Genomic DNA, 13,407 nt, shown 5'->3' with positions numbered 1-13,407 from the left:
AATTTGATTATAATCATAAAATAGCCACCACCCGGGTGGTGGTGGCACACACTTTTAATACCAGCCCTTGGGAGGCAGAGGCAGGTGGATCTCTGTGAGTTCAAGGCCAGTCGTCTGGTCTACAAGAGCTAGTTCCAGGACAGGTTCCAAAACTACAGAGAAACCCTGTCTGGGGGGGAGGGGAACAAACACAAACAAACAAAAAAAACATAGCCACCACCTACACTATGCTCCAGTCCTATCTATTCGGCCATTTACAACACCCCCTGAACAGCCATCAGTGTTATGGATAAGGAGACAGAATACAGACAGCTCTGGGAGGGAACTTACACAGAGTCTCCCACGGAAAGCGGCAGACACCGGCTGTAGAGCCATGCAGCCTCCTAGGCTGAGGGGGCTTCTTGATCCTTGGACCGCCCTGAGGCTCAGACTTAGCTGGTTTAGGAGGAGCATCATGGAAGGGAAGCCCTGTGTCCTGTCCTGCTAGCAAGGCCTTACAGTGAGGATGCAGTAAGGAAAGGACAGGCGGCCCAGTGGCAGCAGAGCAGAGCCTGCAGTAGCCAGAACATTCCATCTACATGAGCCATGGCTTACCCAACCCCAGGGCTCCCACTCAGAAAGTAAACACATGAACACAGAAACTCACTCCTTCCTCTGCCAGACAGGATCCAGTGCTTAAAACAATCCCATGGGAACCAAGCCCAAACATAGCAGCTGTCTAAAGGGATTCTCTGCTACACTCTTACAGTGTTCACAGATATGTACCTTTGTGACTTTCTCAATAATAATAATAAAAACTGTAATTACACATTCATTAACATAAAAACTTACATCTAAGAGTTCTTTCTAAAGGCTTTCTAAGTCTAGATGGCATTAAAGATATAAAAACACAAACCATGACTGCAGAATTTAGTTGGAGCCATTATTCAATTAGAACAGATAGTTCATAAAAAAAGAGTGAAAAAGAAAAGCAGTATAGTGGTACACACATCTAGTTCCTAGACTTGGGGGACTAAGAGCTTTGGGCCAGCCTTGGCTACATAGTGAGATTTTTCTCAACACCCCTCCTAAGCCAAATATAGTAAAGAAAATGCTAGGCTTAAGCACTCTTCATCCTTCCTGCTGTTTCTTTCACCCTGTTTACCAGTCTTCAACTAGTTTGTAAGTTCCTAGGAGACAGGGAAGGGGTATCTTTCTTCTGCATGTGTCCTGTATATAGTAATTTATAAACCCATATACATCCAATGTATGGGATAAAGCGAAGAAGGCCCAAAAGACGCTGGCTAGACAGCATAAAGGAAGACTGTGGAACCCTGGGTATGACAATAACACAAGCATCTAGGACTGCCCAGGATAGGAACAACTGGAAACCGCCACTAACAGGCTGTCCATGCGTGTTTAAGCATTGCTGGGGCATAAATGAATGAAAATGAACACATCCAATGGCTTTGTTTATTGTTAATGTTTACAAAGGTAATAGCTTCAAGAACTTTATTTAAGTCAAAGCGTTACTGGTCTAAACATCCCCTATGGCTTGACACTTGGTGGCCTTCTGGATGGCCTCTAAGATTGGGCCAGGGCAGTACTCCCTCCTCCCACCATCAAGTTAGTGGACTCCTCTATGGGGCAAGCATATCAGACACAGGATAGCAGTGTGCGGAATGCCTCCCCTGCCCTGTAATTCTGCAACAGCACTATTCAAGAGGGGTGCCACCCACTGGCATGCCACATGAATGAGTTATGGATATAGAGACATTCTGGCCCTGAGACCAGTGTATTCTGATCTCTTGATCTCTTGATACAGCGTCCAGGGCACCTGAAGTCCATTGAGCTTTCACCTCTGGCTGCAAGCATCTTTGGCCACTCCCTGTAAGCATGGGGCAGACACTGACACTGACTGTCATTGTCTGTGAGGATGCGATGCAACTCGTAAAGAACCGATGGCCCTAAGCAGTTATGGTTCCAATTCTCCCACTTCATATTTTCCCTTTTGCATTTCTCTTTCTACTTTATCAAGCCCTTGGAAGCCTCTGTTAAAAAAAAAAGCTAAGCACAAACATCTGATAACACAACTAACTGCAGTTCAGAGAAGGCTCCTTGGAACCCCTAAGACTTCAAAGTATAGCTAGAAAAACAGATCCCAAAGGCCATGTGGAGGCCGAGGGTGGGTGTCACAGAAGCCCACCAAGAGCCTCTAATGCCTACCTCTACAAGGTCAGGCACCGAGTCCTGAGGACTAGGAAGGACTGGCCAATCCCAGAAGAGACACAGACAGGCCAAGGACAGCGATGAGTAGCCAGGAGAAGGCACAGAGGTGTGGAAACATAGGTATCATGCAGAGCCACAGGGATCCACGTGGCCGACACACGGCCAATGGTGATGAACCCACCAGGAGACACATATCTAAGTACAAGATGGAAGGTCTTGGGTGAAACTAACAAGCTGTAATTTTCCCCTGAGGGTTGTAATCACGAAAGTTTAGACAATGACAACTGAGGAGAGCAGGGAGGGAAAACAACAGGTGTGGGTCAGGCTGGAGAGGGCAGTTATTACACCGTGGGTGCTTGGCAGCAGATGGCAAAGGCAATATTCCGTGAGGACCGCAGAACCCAAACCCTCAAAGGGGTGCCTAGGTGGAGACGACGCGGCGACATACAAACCTCAGGATTGTTTCACTGGTGCAGCAGTTTTCAAAAGGAATCACATAGCCAACTTCGTGACCGATATTAACATCCATTTCGTCGGCGACCCGCAGGGCCAGCTGCACCGCCGTCTGCTTGTGGACCTGTGTGCATATCACGCCCCCGTGCTGGTAGTGGATGGAAAGGCAGTATTCAGCGCACCACTGAGGAACCTTTGACAGAAAAAAATGACACCGGGTCAGCCCCTGCTAGGAAAGACAAACTCAAACACAGAGGAGCCGCTCTTTCCCACAGCAGTTAATTACCAGCGCTGAGCGATCCATCACCCTGCACTCTAGTCACTAGAAAATGAAGAGTATGCAGGTGTTTCCAGGAAATCGGAAACCAGGACGTTTTGTCTCCTTTTTTTTTTTTTTTTAAATATTTATTTATTTATTATGTATACAATATTCTTTCTGTGTATATGCCTCAAGGCCAGAAGAGGGCACCAGACCTCATTACAGATGGTTGTGAGCCACCATGTGGTTGCTGGGAATTGAACTCAGGACCTTTGGAAGAGCAGGCAATGCTCTTAACCGCTGAGCCATCTCTCCAGCCCCTTGACTCCCTGATTTTAGAAGTCAGTTTAGTACAAGAAAAAAAATGCTCCTTTATTTCTTTTAGGGATTTATTTGTTTTATATGTATAAGTATTTGGCTCACATATGTGGTACCACACACATGCAGTGCCCACAGAGGCAAGAAGAGGGCGCTGGACCTTTGAGAACTGGAGTTACAGATGTTGCTGGGAACAGAATCCAGGTCCTCTGCAAGTGCGGCAAGCATTCTTACCTGGTGAGCAGGCTCTCCCGCCCCAGTTTACACCAATTGTGACTCATGCAGATACAAATTATTTTTTCAGGTAGTAAGAGGGTCCCATCAAAAATACAACTTCTGGTGTTAGCTATTATGTTTTAAAGAATTATAATATTAAATAGCATTTAGATGAGAAAGAGCAACCCCCAGTTAAAGGATTTACATTTAAATTTAAACAATCATAACAATATCCAAATGAGCCTGCTTAACATGGTTCTACCAATGAAAGCTAAACTTTTTGTTTTGTTTTGTTTTTGTTTTTCAAGACAGGGTTTCTCTGTAGCTTTAGAGCATATCCTGGAACTAGTTCTTGTAGACCAGGTTGGCCTCAAACTCACAGAGATCTGCCTGCCTCTGCCTCCCAAGTGCTAGGATTAAAGACGTGTGCCACCACCGCCTGGTTATTCTGCTACCACCCCCAGGCTAACCCTTCCCTCCTTAAGCTGCACTCACCAGGTGTTTAGTTACAGCACAGGAAGGTAACTAATACACCTAACAGATCATTCTCATCCTTGTCAAAGCCTTCCTTTTAGATTTGGCTTCTCTTGCCAGCGTCTTCTACCGTGGGTCCCCAGCCAAGACCTCCAATAGGACTCATATAGACTGAATAAAATAACATTTTGAATTTTTTGTCTACCAACAGACTGAAAAATCCACACTTGTGGCTTAATATTCAAGAAAGGACCCGACACACAGTGGGGCTAACATATATATATTTGAACACTGTGAGACTCTGGCGACCAAGAAGATGGGCCCCTGCTCTCTCGGGGCTCGGAGGCAGTGGGGATGTGGGGGCAGGTGGATGGTGCTGGGATGTAAAAGGACATTGTGATAATGGAGAATGTGAAGGAGCCCAGGCTGGAGAGTAAGCACAAGGCACTAAACGGAGGACACTTATCACAAAGGACAACGGCAGAACCTCTAACAAACTTAGGATGCGCAGGAAAGAAACAGGCAGTCCGTGAGTCCTCATTAAAGCCTGGGGTGATGGACACGAGCAGCACCTGAGCAAGGAAAGAAAGACGCATGAACGAAGCTTCGAGCAGCATGGGAGCCGGGCATGAAGCAGGGAGGGAAGAAACCTCTGGGAAAGTCAGGAAGATGGTCACTGTCATGGTGACTGATGTCCAGAAGACATAAAATGTGGCTCCCAATGGCCACTGAAAAACAAGCTAGGACCCTGAGGCAGCGAGGGTGGTCCTGGAGTTTCAGAGCTGATGGACCCTCAGGAGGCCACAGCCTTGGAACTGGGAAGGAGCCTTCCGCAGGTCAGATAAAACACCCAGTGCAGGAAGAACACCATTGCCCGGCTCAGAAGAGAGATGTTTACTTAGTAACCAAGTTTCACAGCGCAGCAGAAACCACAACTAATTACAGAGCCTGGAAGACCTGTCCATTATATATGCATATGGTAATAGTAAACCTCTCTCTCTGAACAGAAAAGGGAGGGGTCCTGGTATTAGAATTCCCACCCTTGCCCCAATGCTCTAGGCCAGGGTTCTCAACCAGTGGGCCGCGACTCCTTTGGAGGTGGAAAGACCCTCTCACAGGGTTTTCCTAAGACCATTGGAAAACACAGATGTTTATATTACGATTCATAACAGTAGCAAAATTATAATTATGAAGTAGCAATGGAAAATAATTTATGGATGGGGGCCACCACAACATGAGGAACTATATTAAAGGGTCACAGCGTTAGGAAGGTTGAGGACCACTGCTCTAGGTGAACCAGGAACATTCTGAAGTCTAAGCCGTTGGCAAATGTCAAGTTGTGCTGAAGAGGTAGGAGCCAGAAAGAGCCACAAATCTGGGCACTCACTAACTTGAAGGGGCAGAAGGAGCTCTCCCCGAGAAAGCTTTGGGGCGCTGTGTGTGCTGTGGGGAACACTGCCGACTTCTGTAGTTAAGGTTCCTTGCTTGAATCTGTCATTCCTCCCGGCAATGCTCACCACCCGGGCAGGGGCTTTTCATAGTCCTGAGAGGACCCTTGCCCCAGTCATCCTACAATCAACTGCTGGACAGAAGGTCTCGGTCTTTGCTACGGTTTCTCTGGAAGATCTTCCCCCAGCAGCCTACTGGGGGTAGGCTAGGAGCCAAGTTGGATCTGTGGGAGTCACAGGTATGCAGAGAGCTACGTCTTTCCATAGCCTGCTGGAAAGTGAATTCTGAGACACTGTGTGACAACAATGGCAGTAAGCACTTGGGAAAGCTGTGCAGTACAGTGAAAAAAATAAATAGGAAACTGCTCCTTTACCACATGAAAGACAAGACCCTATGTACAAAGCAGCTCGTCTGGAGTTTGGGAGTGGACAACACCCATGTTCCTGTACTCAGTCTAGAAATTCCCACCAGCTGGGGATCAGTCACTCAGAACCATCTATCAAATCACCGTATTTTCTCAATCCATGTCCTAGAACTGTCAGGCATGCCCACTGCGTAAAAGTATTCACGATGAGGCACACTTCTCCTCTGCCCATAGCCTCCCCTGCTTCAGGGACTCCTGGGGCGGAAGCAAGGTCATGGGAGGCAGCAATATGTCTATCTCCTGCTGTGAGGGCAACGAGGTGGGTGGCTAACCTCAATTCCATGGGTTTTCTGGACTTTTGTTATGGGTGCAAATTCAAGAGGTGAAGCAAAAATGTTCCAGTCCCCATGCTTGACAGCATAGCACACACAAAAGAGCTCAGGCTGAGGGATTCTGGGAGACTTAAGGTCAGCTACACAGATTTCCTACGAGACTCCATCAGCCAAATCAGAACCTAGAGCAGCAGCATTGGGTCCGGCCTCATCGCCGCCAAGCTGGGGAGACAACATTCACAAGAACGGTGCTGGTGTGGGCCCGACTGCCCTTTCAGTCCACAGCTCCAGACATGGGAAAACGAAGGAAGGCCTTGGTGAGACAGAACACTTCCTGGCCTCCAGGTTCCCAAGCCCTTGCTGATCTTTAGCCGGTGCAGGTGACTCCTCTTTCACACCTTCTAGAATCCTAAGGACACCAATTACATAGAGCCTCAAAGTCCCTTCAGTACCAAGATAAGTGCAGACCTCCCAAGGAGAGAGGATCCTAAGGACAGTAGTAATCGACATGAAGATAGGAATCTGTCCCACAGGACCCCTGCAGAGGGGCCAGGAGCTGACTCCCAAAGCAGCTCTGCCCTATGTCAGCCACTAAGTCAGAGTACTTTACCATGGAGGGTGCTGGTGGGTTTCGAGTCCTGCATCCCTGCATGTTTTGGGTGAGCATAGGTCAAACCTATCTGCAGAACTGTGGACAAAGACGCCCAGCCGCGACAAGAGGCTGGCACCCTCTTCTGGTGTCCTTGGGTACCTGGCACACACATGGTACAAACTTACATGTAGGTCAAACACTCATAAACATAAAATTAAAATAATGGAAAAACCTTTACAGGAGGGAAAAGCAAGAATAGTCAGGCGTCTGATTATACCCACTGGCACCCGAACAAACATTAAGGGTAATCCTCTAAAACCTGGAGGGCTTTAACACCTACTTCATCTTCTAAGACTGCATCTACAAATGAGATCATCTGAATTATTATTCCGGGATAATCTAGGCACACTCCACACGGTTTCCGTTACGTAATAACCAAGGCTGCTAATGCTCTTTTTGTCTGCTTGCAACATTTTACACACCGAAACCTCAAGGCCACAGACCTTGCTGGTGGCTCCTCACCTGAGAGCTCTTGCCACACTTGGTGTCTCCTGACACGACCACAACCTGGTTTTGCAGCAGACACTCCATGAAGGAGTACTTTTCTTTCCATATTGGAAGTTCTTCTCTCTCTTTCAACAGTTTATAATATCGTGATGAATACGGCAAGCCGTCAAAAGGGTTCAGCTCCAGATCCTCGCAGGCCAGGACTCCTTCCTCGTCCCCATCACTGGAGTCTAGGGACTCGGGAAAATAGCGTTTTTCTAGGGAGGAGTTCGGATGCTCCAGTTCGCCTTCATCCATTTCTTCCTGCAGCAAGCTCAGGCCGGTCACATTCCACAGTCCAGTTCCCCGTCAGCAGCCCATGGCAGCCAGGACGAGAGGCCCGCTCACACACTCAGCCAGGCTCCCAGCCCCAGCTGGGGATTTCAGCAATTCCTCAAACCCGTGTCCCTCGTTGCTGGGTTACCCTCTGTGCCGACTCACTTCAAGGCTCTTGGTCTGTTACATGGCTTTCAATAAACCACGCTGAAAAACAAACACATGGGAGATGAGTGTAAAATCTGGTGACAAATAAGAAGCTAAAAACAGAAAACACAAACACACTCAAAGCAAACAGTCGGCCTTTTCTGTGGAGTAGTTACTGTCTGTCCTGGCTGCTGCCTGCTTCCCACCGGGAAGAATTCAGGCTGGCTCTCACAGTGGTTCAGCGCGGCTTTGGAAAATGAGCCTCCCTGAGCCTGGTGCTCTCTCCCTGACCTCTGTTCAGGTCTCTGCTTCGCCGTGGCTGTGAATGGAAAGCAACAGGAGGCTGGTCGGAATTGTGAGACTAATCAGTCACGTGGTCACGTAATCCCCCTACAAAGAGGCGCGGACTTTATAAAGGGGAGAGTTCTGCGGGTCTAGAGAGGTCCCCAAACACTGACTACCAGAAAGTCTACTACCCAGCATGCCTTGGGAGCAAAGGCCTGCTCATGCCAGTTTAGAAATGTCAGTGAGGAAAGAGAATTTATTCTTTTTTTCCATTTTTTGCTAAGAAGGCCTTTGTTTAATTAAATTAGAAGGTTCCAGAATATTTCTGGAGATTGCTGGGTGTGAAGCTTAACAGGCCAGAGCCAAAATAATAAAAAATAACTTCTAATCTAAACAAAGAGAGTTCACCTATGGAAAGGCAAGATTTACACCAAGAACATTCATTACACGTCAAGAGAGACATCGTTTCTCTTCCTTCTCCAATTACTAGAGATTAATGAGGAAATAAATAATTGGTGATGTTAGGGAAAGTCCCTTCTCATATCAGCCAGGTGGAAATTTAAAACAAAACAAACAAGCATGGAAAACTCAAGTTAAAAAGAACCAGTCGCAAGGCAGGACCAAAGGTAACCTTGCACTTATTCCTTTTCAGGTCTGTGCTAGCTGAACTTCTGCCTCCCGAGCTAGCCTCCGGCGGCTCCCACGGCTGGCCCCTCCTTCATGAGGAAGAGGAAAAGCTCTGGCCAGCAGGTGCCTGGGAGCAGTCACTCAAGAAGGATCTGCTGGGCACCAGGCACTCGGCACACACACAGGGCAGAGGATAATTGGGTGGGGGTGCGCTGGACTTCCTGCCTCTGTCTCAGTAGGGTTCTGAAAACTGCATCCTGCTTCCCAACTAAAACAGAATCGCAATATTGCATAATGCAAACACAGAAGTTCAGTGTGGACTCTCTCCATGGTGCCCACAGCGTGAGATGACACCCCAGACAGCTGCAGGAAGCATGGCAGCTTGAGTCACCTGGCAGGCAGACTCTGACATCAGCAGGCCTAGGAAGCAGGCCCTGCTGAAGAAGCTAAGGTCCAGTCTTAGGCTCACGTTTTCTTTTGCTCTAATTAGAATTACATGTCAGAGTTCTCATTCACCCATGTAATATTTTAAATTAAGCTGCTATTATACCACACCCCTGATTGCCTTAGGGACTATTTCTTACCAAGTTTACTTTTTTAAGGAAGCGTAAGAGACTGGAGAGATAGCTCAGCAGTTAAAAGCACTGACTACCTTTCAGAGGACCTGGGATTGATTTCTAGCACCCACATGGTAGCTAACAGCCATCTCTAACTTCAGTTCCAGGGGCTCTGATGCCCTCTTCTGGCCTCCTTGGATGCTGCATACATAAACACATGGAGACAAACACTTATGTAACTTTTTTTTAATTAAAATAAAATAAAATGAATAAGTATAACACAGCTATCATCTTTACTGAATACATTCCTGTTCATTTATGACACACCCTTGAGTGCAATCAGTAGCTCACAAAGTATGGGCCACATGTGTGTTGAAGATCCTGAAGGCTGGTAATTAGAACTTCATGATCTGGAGAGATGGAATGGTTTGGATAGGCAAACTCACCTTGATCTGCCTTTAGTCCTCTCAATAGACATTCGTTACTAGCCACCATATCTGGCCATATCTGCTTAACAGAAACAAGGAAGCCTGGAACACACTGTCAACACTACTGAACAGACCACTGGCTTCCGTGGAACCCAGAGCTAAGGATGTTATCAGCTGGCATCTGGAGCCTATAGCAGAGTCCCTGGCTCTGCTCGGGTCCACCTGATGTCATCACCCACGTGTTTGGTAGATGCACTTACCTGACTTTCTTTTGTTCTGAGGAACACATCATTCAGGACAACCTAAGTCTGTTGTTCCTGGTTCGCTACTCACACTTGGCTTTGGATAAACTATTTCTTATCCCCTTAAAAACTGGTGTTTGAACATGACCAAAGGAGTGACCACTACGAACCCTCAGGGAATAGACACATCTGAGCATGCTCTTTTAGACCTAAGGCTCACCTAGACACTCTGCTATACAATGTGTTCACCCCACTCTGCAGTTACGGTGGAACCACAGATGACCACTGTGCCAATGGAAAGAGGCCACGCTGGGAGAAAGGAACTCCCAGGGTTCCCACGCTGGGAACCATTCCTTTGGAGCTGGCTCTCTCTCTGGGATGCTCAGGCCACAGCAGCCAACAGTCAGGAAATCCTCCAACTTGAGAGAGCTGGGGAACGTGCCCCAAGGCTGCCTGAGCCCTGATCCCTGAGCAATCCCCTCAGTAGCCTGCTCAAACTAAGGACGTTTAGGAGGTGATGCTGCATTGGGCAACGCCTTGCAGCCTTGAGATAAAATGTATCCACAGTTTAACACCTTCCCCCTGAAACTCAGGGTCACTGTTATTGTAAGCTACCACAGCAGAGCGTTATCCTCATGTTCCCTTGAGTAGAGAAAATTCAAAACCAGACTGTTGCCCTGGAGCCCAGCTTGTCTCAGTGATTCAGTACCCAAGCCACCCTGTCACCCACACACTCACCCTGGGAGGCGATCCTCCCCGGCCCTTAGAAACCAGACAGGCTTGTTTGAAAAACATTTGGAAAGCTTGGGCCCACAAAGGGCTTCAGTGTAAACTGGTAAATTTGAGGAGCCAAGCCATTAAATTCTCAGACTCTGGAGAAGTCAGAGTGATTCTTGTGACTGCGTGGCTTGTCTTGGACAGAGGAGTGGCTGAATTTAAGGCTCAGTGATGTTCAGAAACCTGCCTTCATTCGGCCTGCATCTGTGCTAAGCTATGCGAATCTATTTTTTCCTTAATAGTAATTAAAAAGATATGTGATCCATGGCCTGCATTAGCAAATTAACATGGGGAAGAAAAAGAACATGGAGGCTAGGGTTCTAGCTCAGTTGACAGAGTGCTTACCTAGCATGCCAAGTCCCCAGTTAATGCCCAGGCACTGTATACAGTGGGCATCTATAATCCTAGCACTGGAGAGGTGGAGGAAGGAGAATCACAAGTTCAAGGTCATCCTCGGCTACTTGGCGAATCTTAGGCCAGTCTGGGATCTAAGGTACTCAGAAGGAAGAAAGGGAGGGACGGACGGAGGGAAACAGACATGGAGTGAGGGGGAAGAATGGAGAACAGGCAGGCAAATATGGTAAGCTATATGTCACTCAAATAAAATTCAACTAAAACTGTTATCAGAATAAACATTTTACTATAAGAGATTGGAATGTGAAAGTGCCCTTTTCAGACTTATCCCACATATACACTGTGGGCCGTAGCTTCTCAGGGCTGCCTTTTGTAACACTTTTAATTGGGTACACACACACACAAATACATATGCATGCAACAGCCTTAGTGAGCAAGAATCAAAAGCTGAGATGAGAAAAGGCCATGCCTTAGTCATTTATATATATGAGGTCTGGTGAGATAATTCTACAACTACAGAAGAGCAGGATCGAGGCTGAGAGCATGCAGGTTTGCTCTCTCCTGGGTTAGCTTGTTTCAACCATCCATGTTCCTTAGCTGCAGTCTTCTGTGTCTGCATCTCTCCCCACACAGTCCCTGGCCCTCTTCCCTCGATAACAGGGTAGTGTTCTTCAGCCTCCATCTTTATACCCTCACGCCCTGCCTCCCTGGACTCCAGTCTCGTATATTCAAACATCTTCTCATCGTGTCCCACGTGGACAATGAAGAAGCACTTCAAATGTTGCATGTCTCAAACTGAGCTCCCAACACGGCCTCAGAGCCATGTAGCACTGCTGCATCTCAGTTAACTCCTTCAGGTGCTCAAAGTATTTGAAGTTTTCCTTGGACCTGTCTCCCAGGGCTAGGGATTAAAGCCAGGAGCTTTATGAATACCAGACAAGTACTCGACCACTGAGCCACAGTGCCAGGCCCCCTTGGGTTTTTTTGTTTTGTTTTTTAATCTCAGATTCTCTATTTGATCCTTCAACAGATGTGGGAGGTGAGCAACCATGCTTTTTCCCACTGAGCTCGACAGCCCCTGTATAATATTTTTACATTAACTCATAAAGGGACACCAGATACCAGCAGATATAGGGGGTGGAGCAGCCTACAAGACAACTCTCCAGGTCTCAAAAGACCAGTATCAGGTAGGTGCCTGATCCCTGAAATCCGTGAGCATGTACTTTGCACAGCAAAGGAAAAGGGACCCTGCAGCTGTAACCATGGACCTTGAGAGCTCAGCCCGGGCTGTGTGGGTGGGTTCAGCCTAAACCTTTCTCTGCTGTAGTCAGAGGGAAAAAAACAAAACCACAGAGATCCAAGACTACTGAAGAAGAAGAGCCTCCTAAACCCAGAAACAGTATCGATGACCTCCGGAAGCTGTGTTTGATAGAGGCCTGAGCCACTCTGCCCCATCTCCCTCAGCCCTGGATAGGTTCCTTTCCGGTGTCTCAGGCCCTGTCCTTGTTCTTCTGGGTCTGAAATGTTCCCGAGATAACCAAAGTCTCCCTCCTTTATTTTACAAAGGTTTGCCAAGCGCCAGCTCAGTAGAGGGTTCCCTGGTCACCTCCTTTCTATAAGATCACAGCCTTTCACCATATGTACCTCTGGCGCTGGAGCTGTGCACCAGAAGGTGCGCTCCATGAAGCGGAGCTCTGGGTCAGATTTGTTTACTGCGTCTGTAATAGGGCCTGGCACATAAGAGCCACTCAATAACTATCTGCTGACTGGATGAATGGCGCTAACACCAAGCTCCCCCGTACAAAGTCAGTCAACAAGTCCATAACAATTTCTCAGAATTCTATTCCTTTCTTTTCCTTAGGCCATCATGCCCGGGATCTGTGACCACTGCACCCTTGAAGCCCAACCCTGGCCTCCCTGAAGGCTATCCTATGTCCTGTAGCTGCCCTTTGCTTATCCCTGTTCAGAGTTCCAGACCCCTTAGCATTGCTGAAAAATGTCTAATTCCCTCATTAAGAAGTCACTATGGGAGCTGGGCGGTGGTGGCGCACGCCTTTAATCCCAGCACTAGGAAGGCAGAGGCAGGCGGATCTCTGTGAGTTCGAGACCAGCCTGGTCTACAAGAGCTAGTTCCAGGACAGGCTCCAAAACCACAGAGAAACCACGCCTTTAATCCCAGCACACGGGAGGCAGAGGCAGGCGGATCTCTGTGAGTTCGAGACCAGCCTGGTCTACAGAGCTAGTTCCAGGACAGGCTCCAAAGCCACAGAGAAACCCTGTCTCGAAAAACCAAAAAAAAAAAAAAAAAAAGAAGTCACTATGTTGATAGTTTTGTCCTCTTCATCAATGACATGCTATATACCCTTGCTACCCCTAGAAAGGAGGACTGGGCAAGTGGGCAAATTCATAACCTTAATAGCGTGTAACCAGTCCAGCATTCAGAGTTGGGTTTGCCTTGGTCTCTTCAGGAGTTACTGTTGGAAATGAGAAGGCTGCCCTAAGA

At 47.6% G+C, this 13,407-nt stretch overlaps 1 protein-coding gene across 1 annotated transcript in view; it reads right to left on the bottom strand.

Annotated features, from left to right (window-relative positions):
- Positions 1–13,407, bottom strand: part of Dhx32 (DEAH-box helicase 32 (putative)) — a 51,600-nt gene that overhangs the window by 24,802 nt on the left and 13,391 nt on the right. The window contains exons 2-3 of the mRNA XM_057777222.1: positions 7,188–7,694; positions 2,661–2,854 (exon numbers count right to left, since the gene is read on the bottom strand). Coding sequence (XP_057633205.1) covers positions 2,661–2,854; positions 7,188–7,469 — 476 coding nt within the window. The 5' untranslated portion in view covers positions 7,470–7,694. The remainder of the gene's footprint in view (positions 1–2,660; positions 2,855–7,187; positions 7,695–13,407) is intronic.

Source organism: Chionomys nivalis, chromosome 8, assembly GCF_950005125.1.
Source record: "Chionomys nivalis chromosome 8, mChiNiv1.1, whole genome shotgun sequence".
Classification (NCBI taxonomy): Eukaryota; Metazoa; Chordata; class Mammalia; order Rodentia; family Cricetidae; genus Chionomys; species Chionomys nivalis.
The sequence above is the reverse complement of the archived record's forward strand: the minus strand, read 5'-3'. Positions and strand labels throughout refer to the sequence as shown.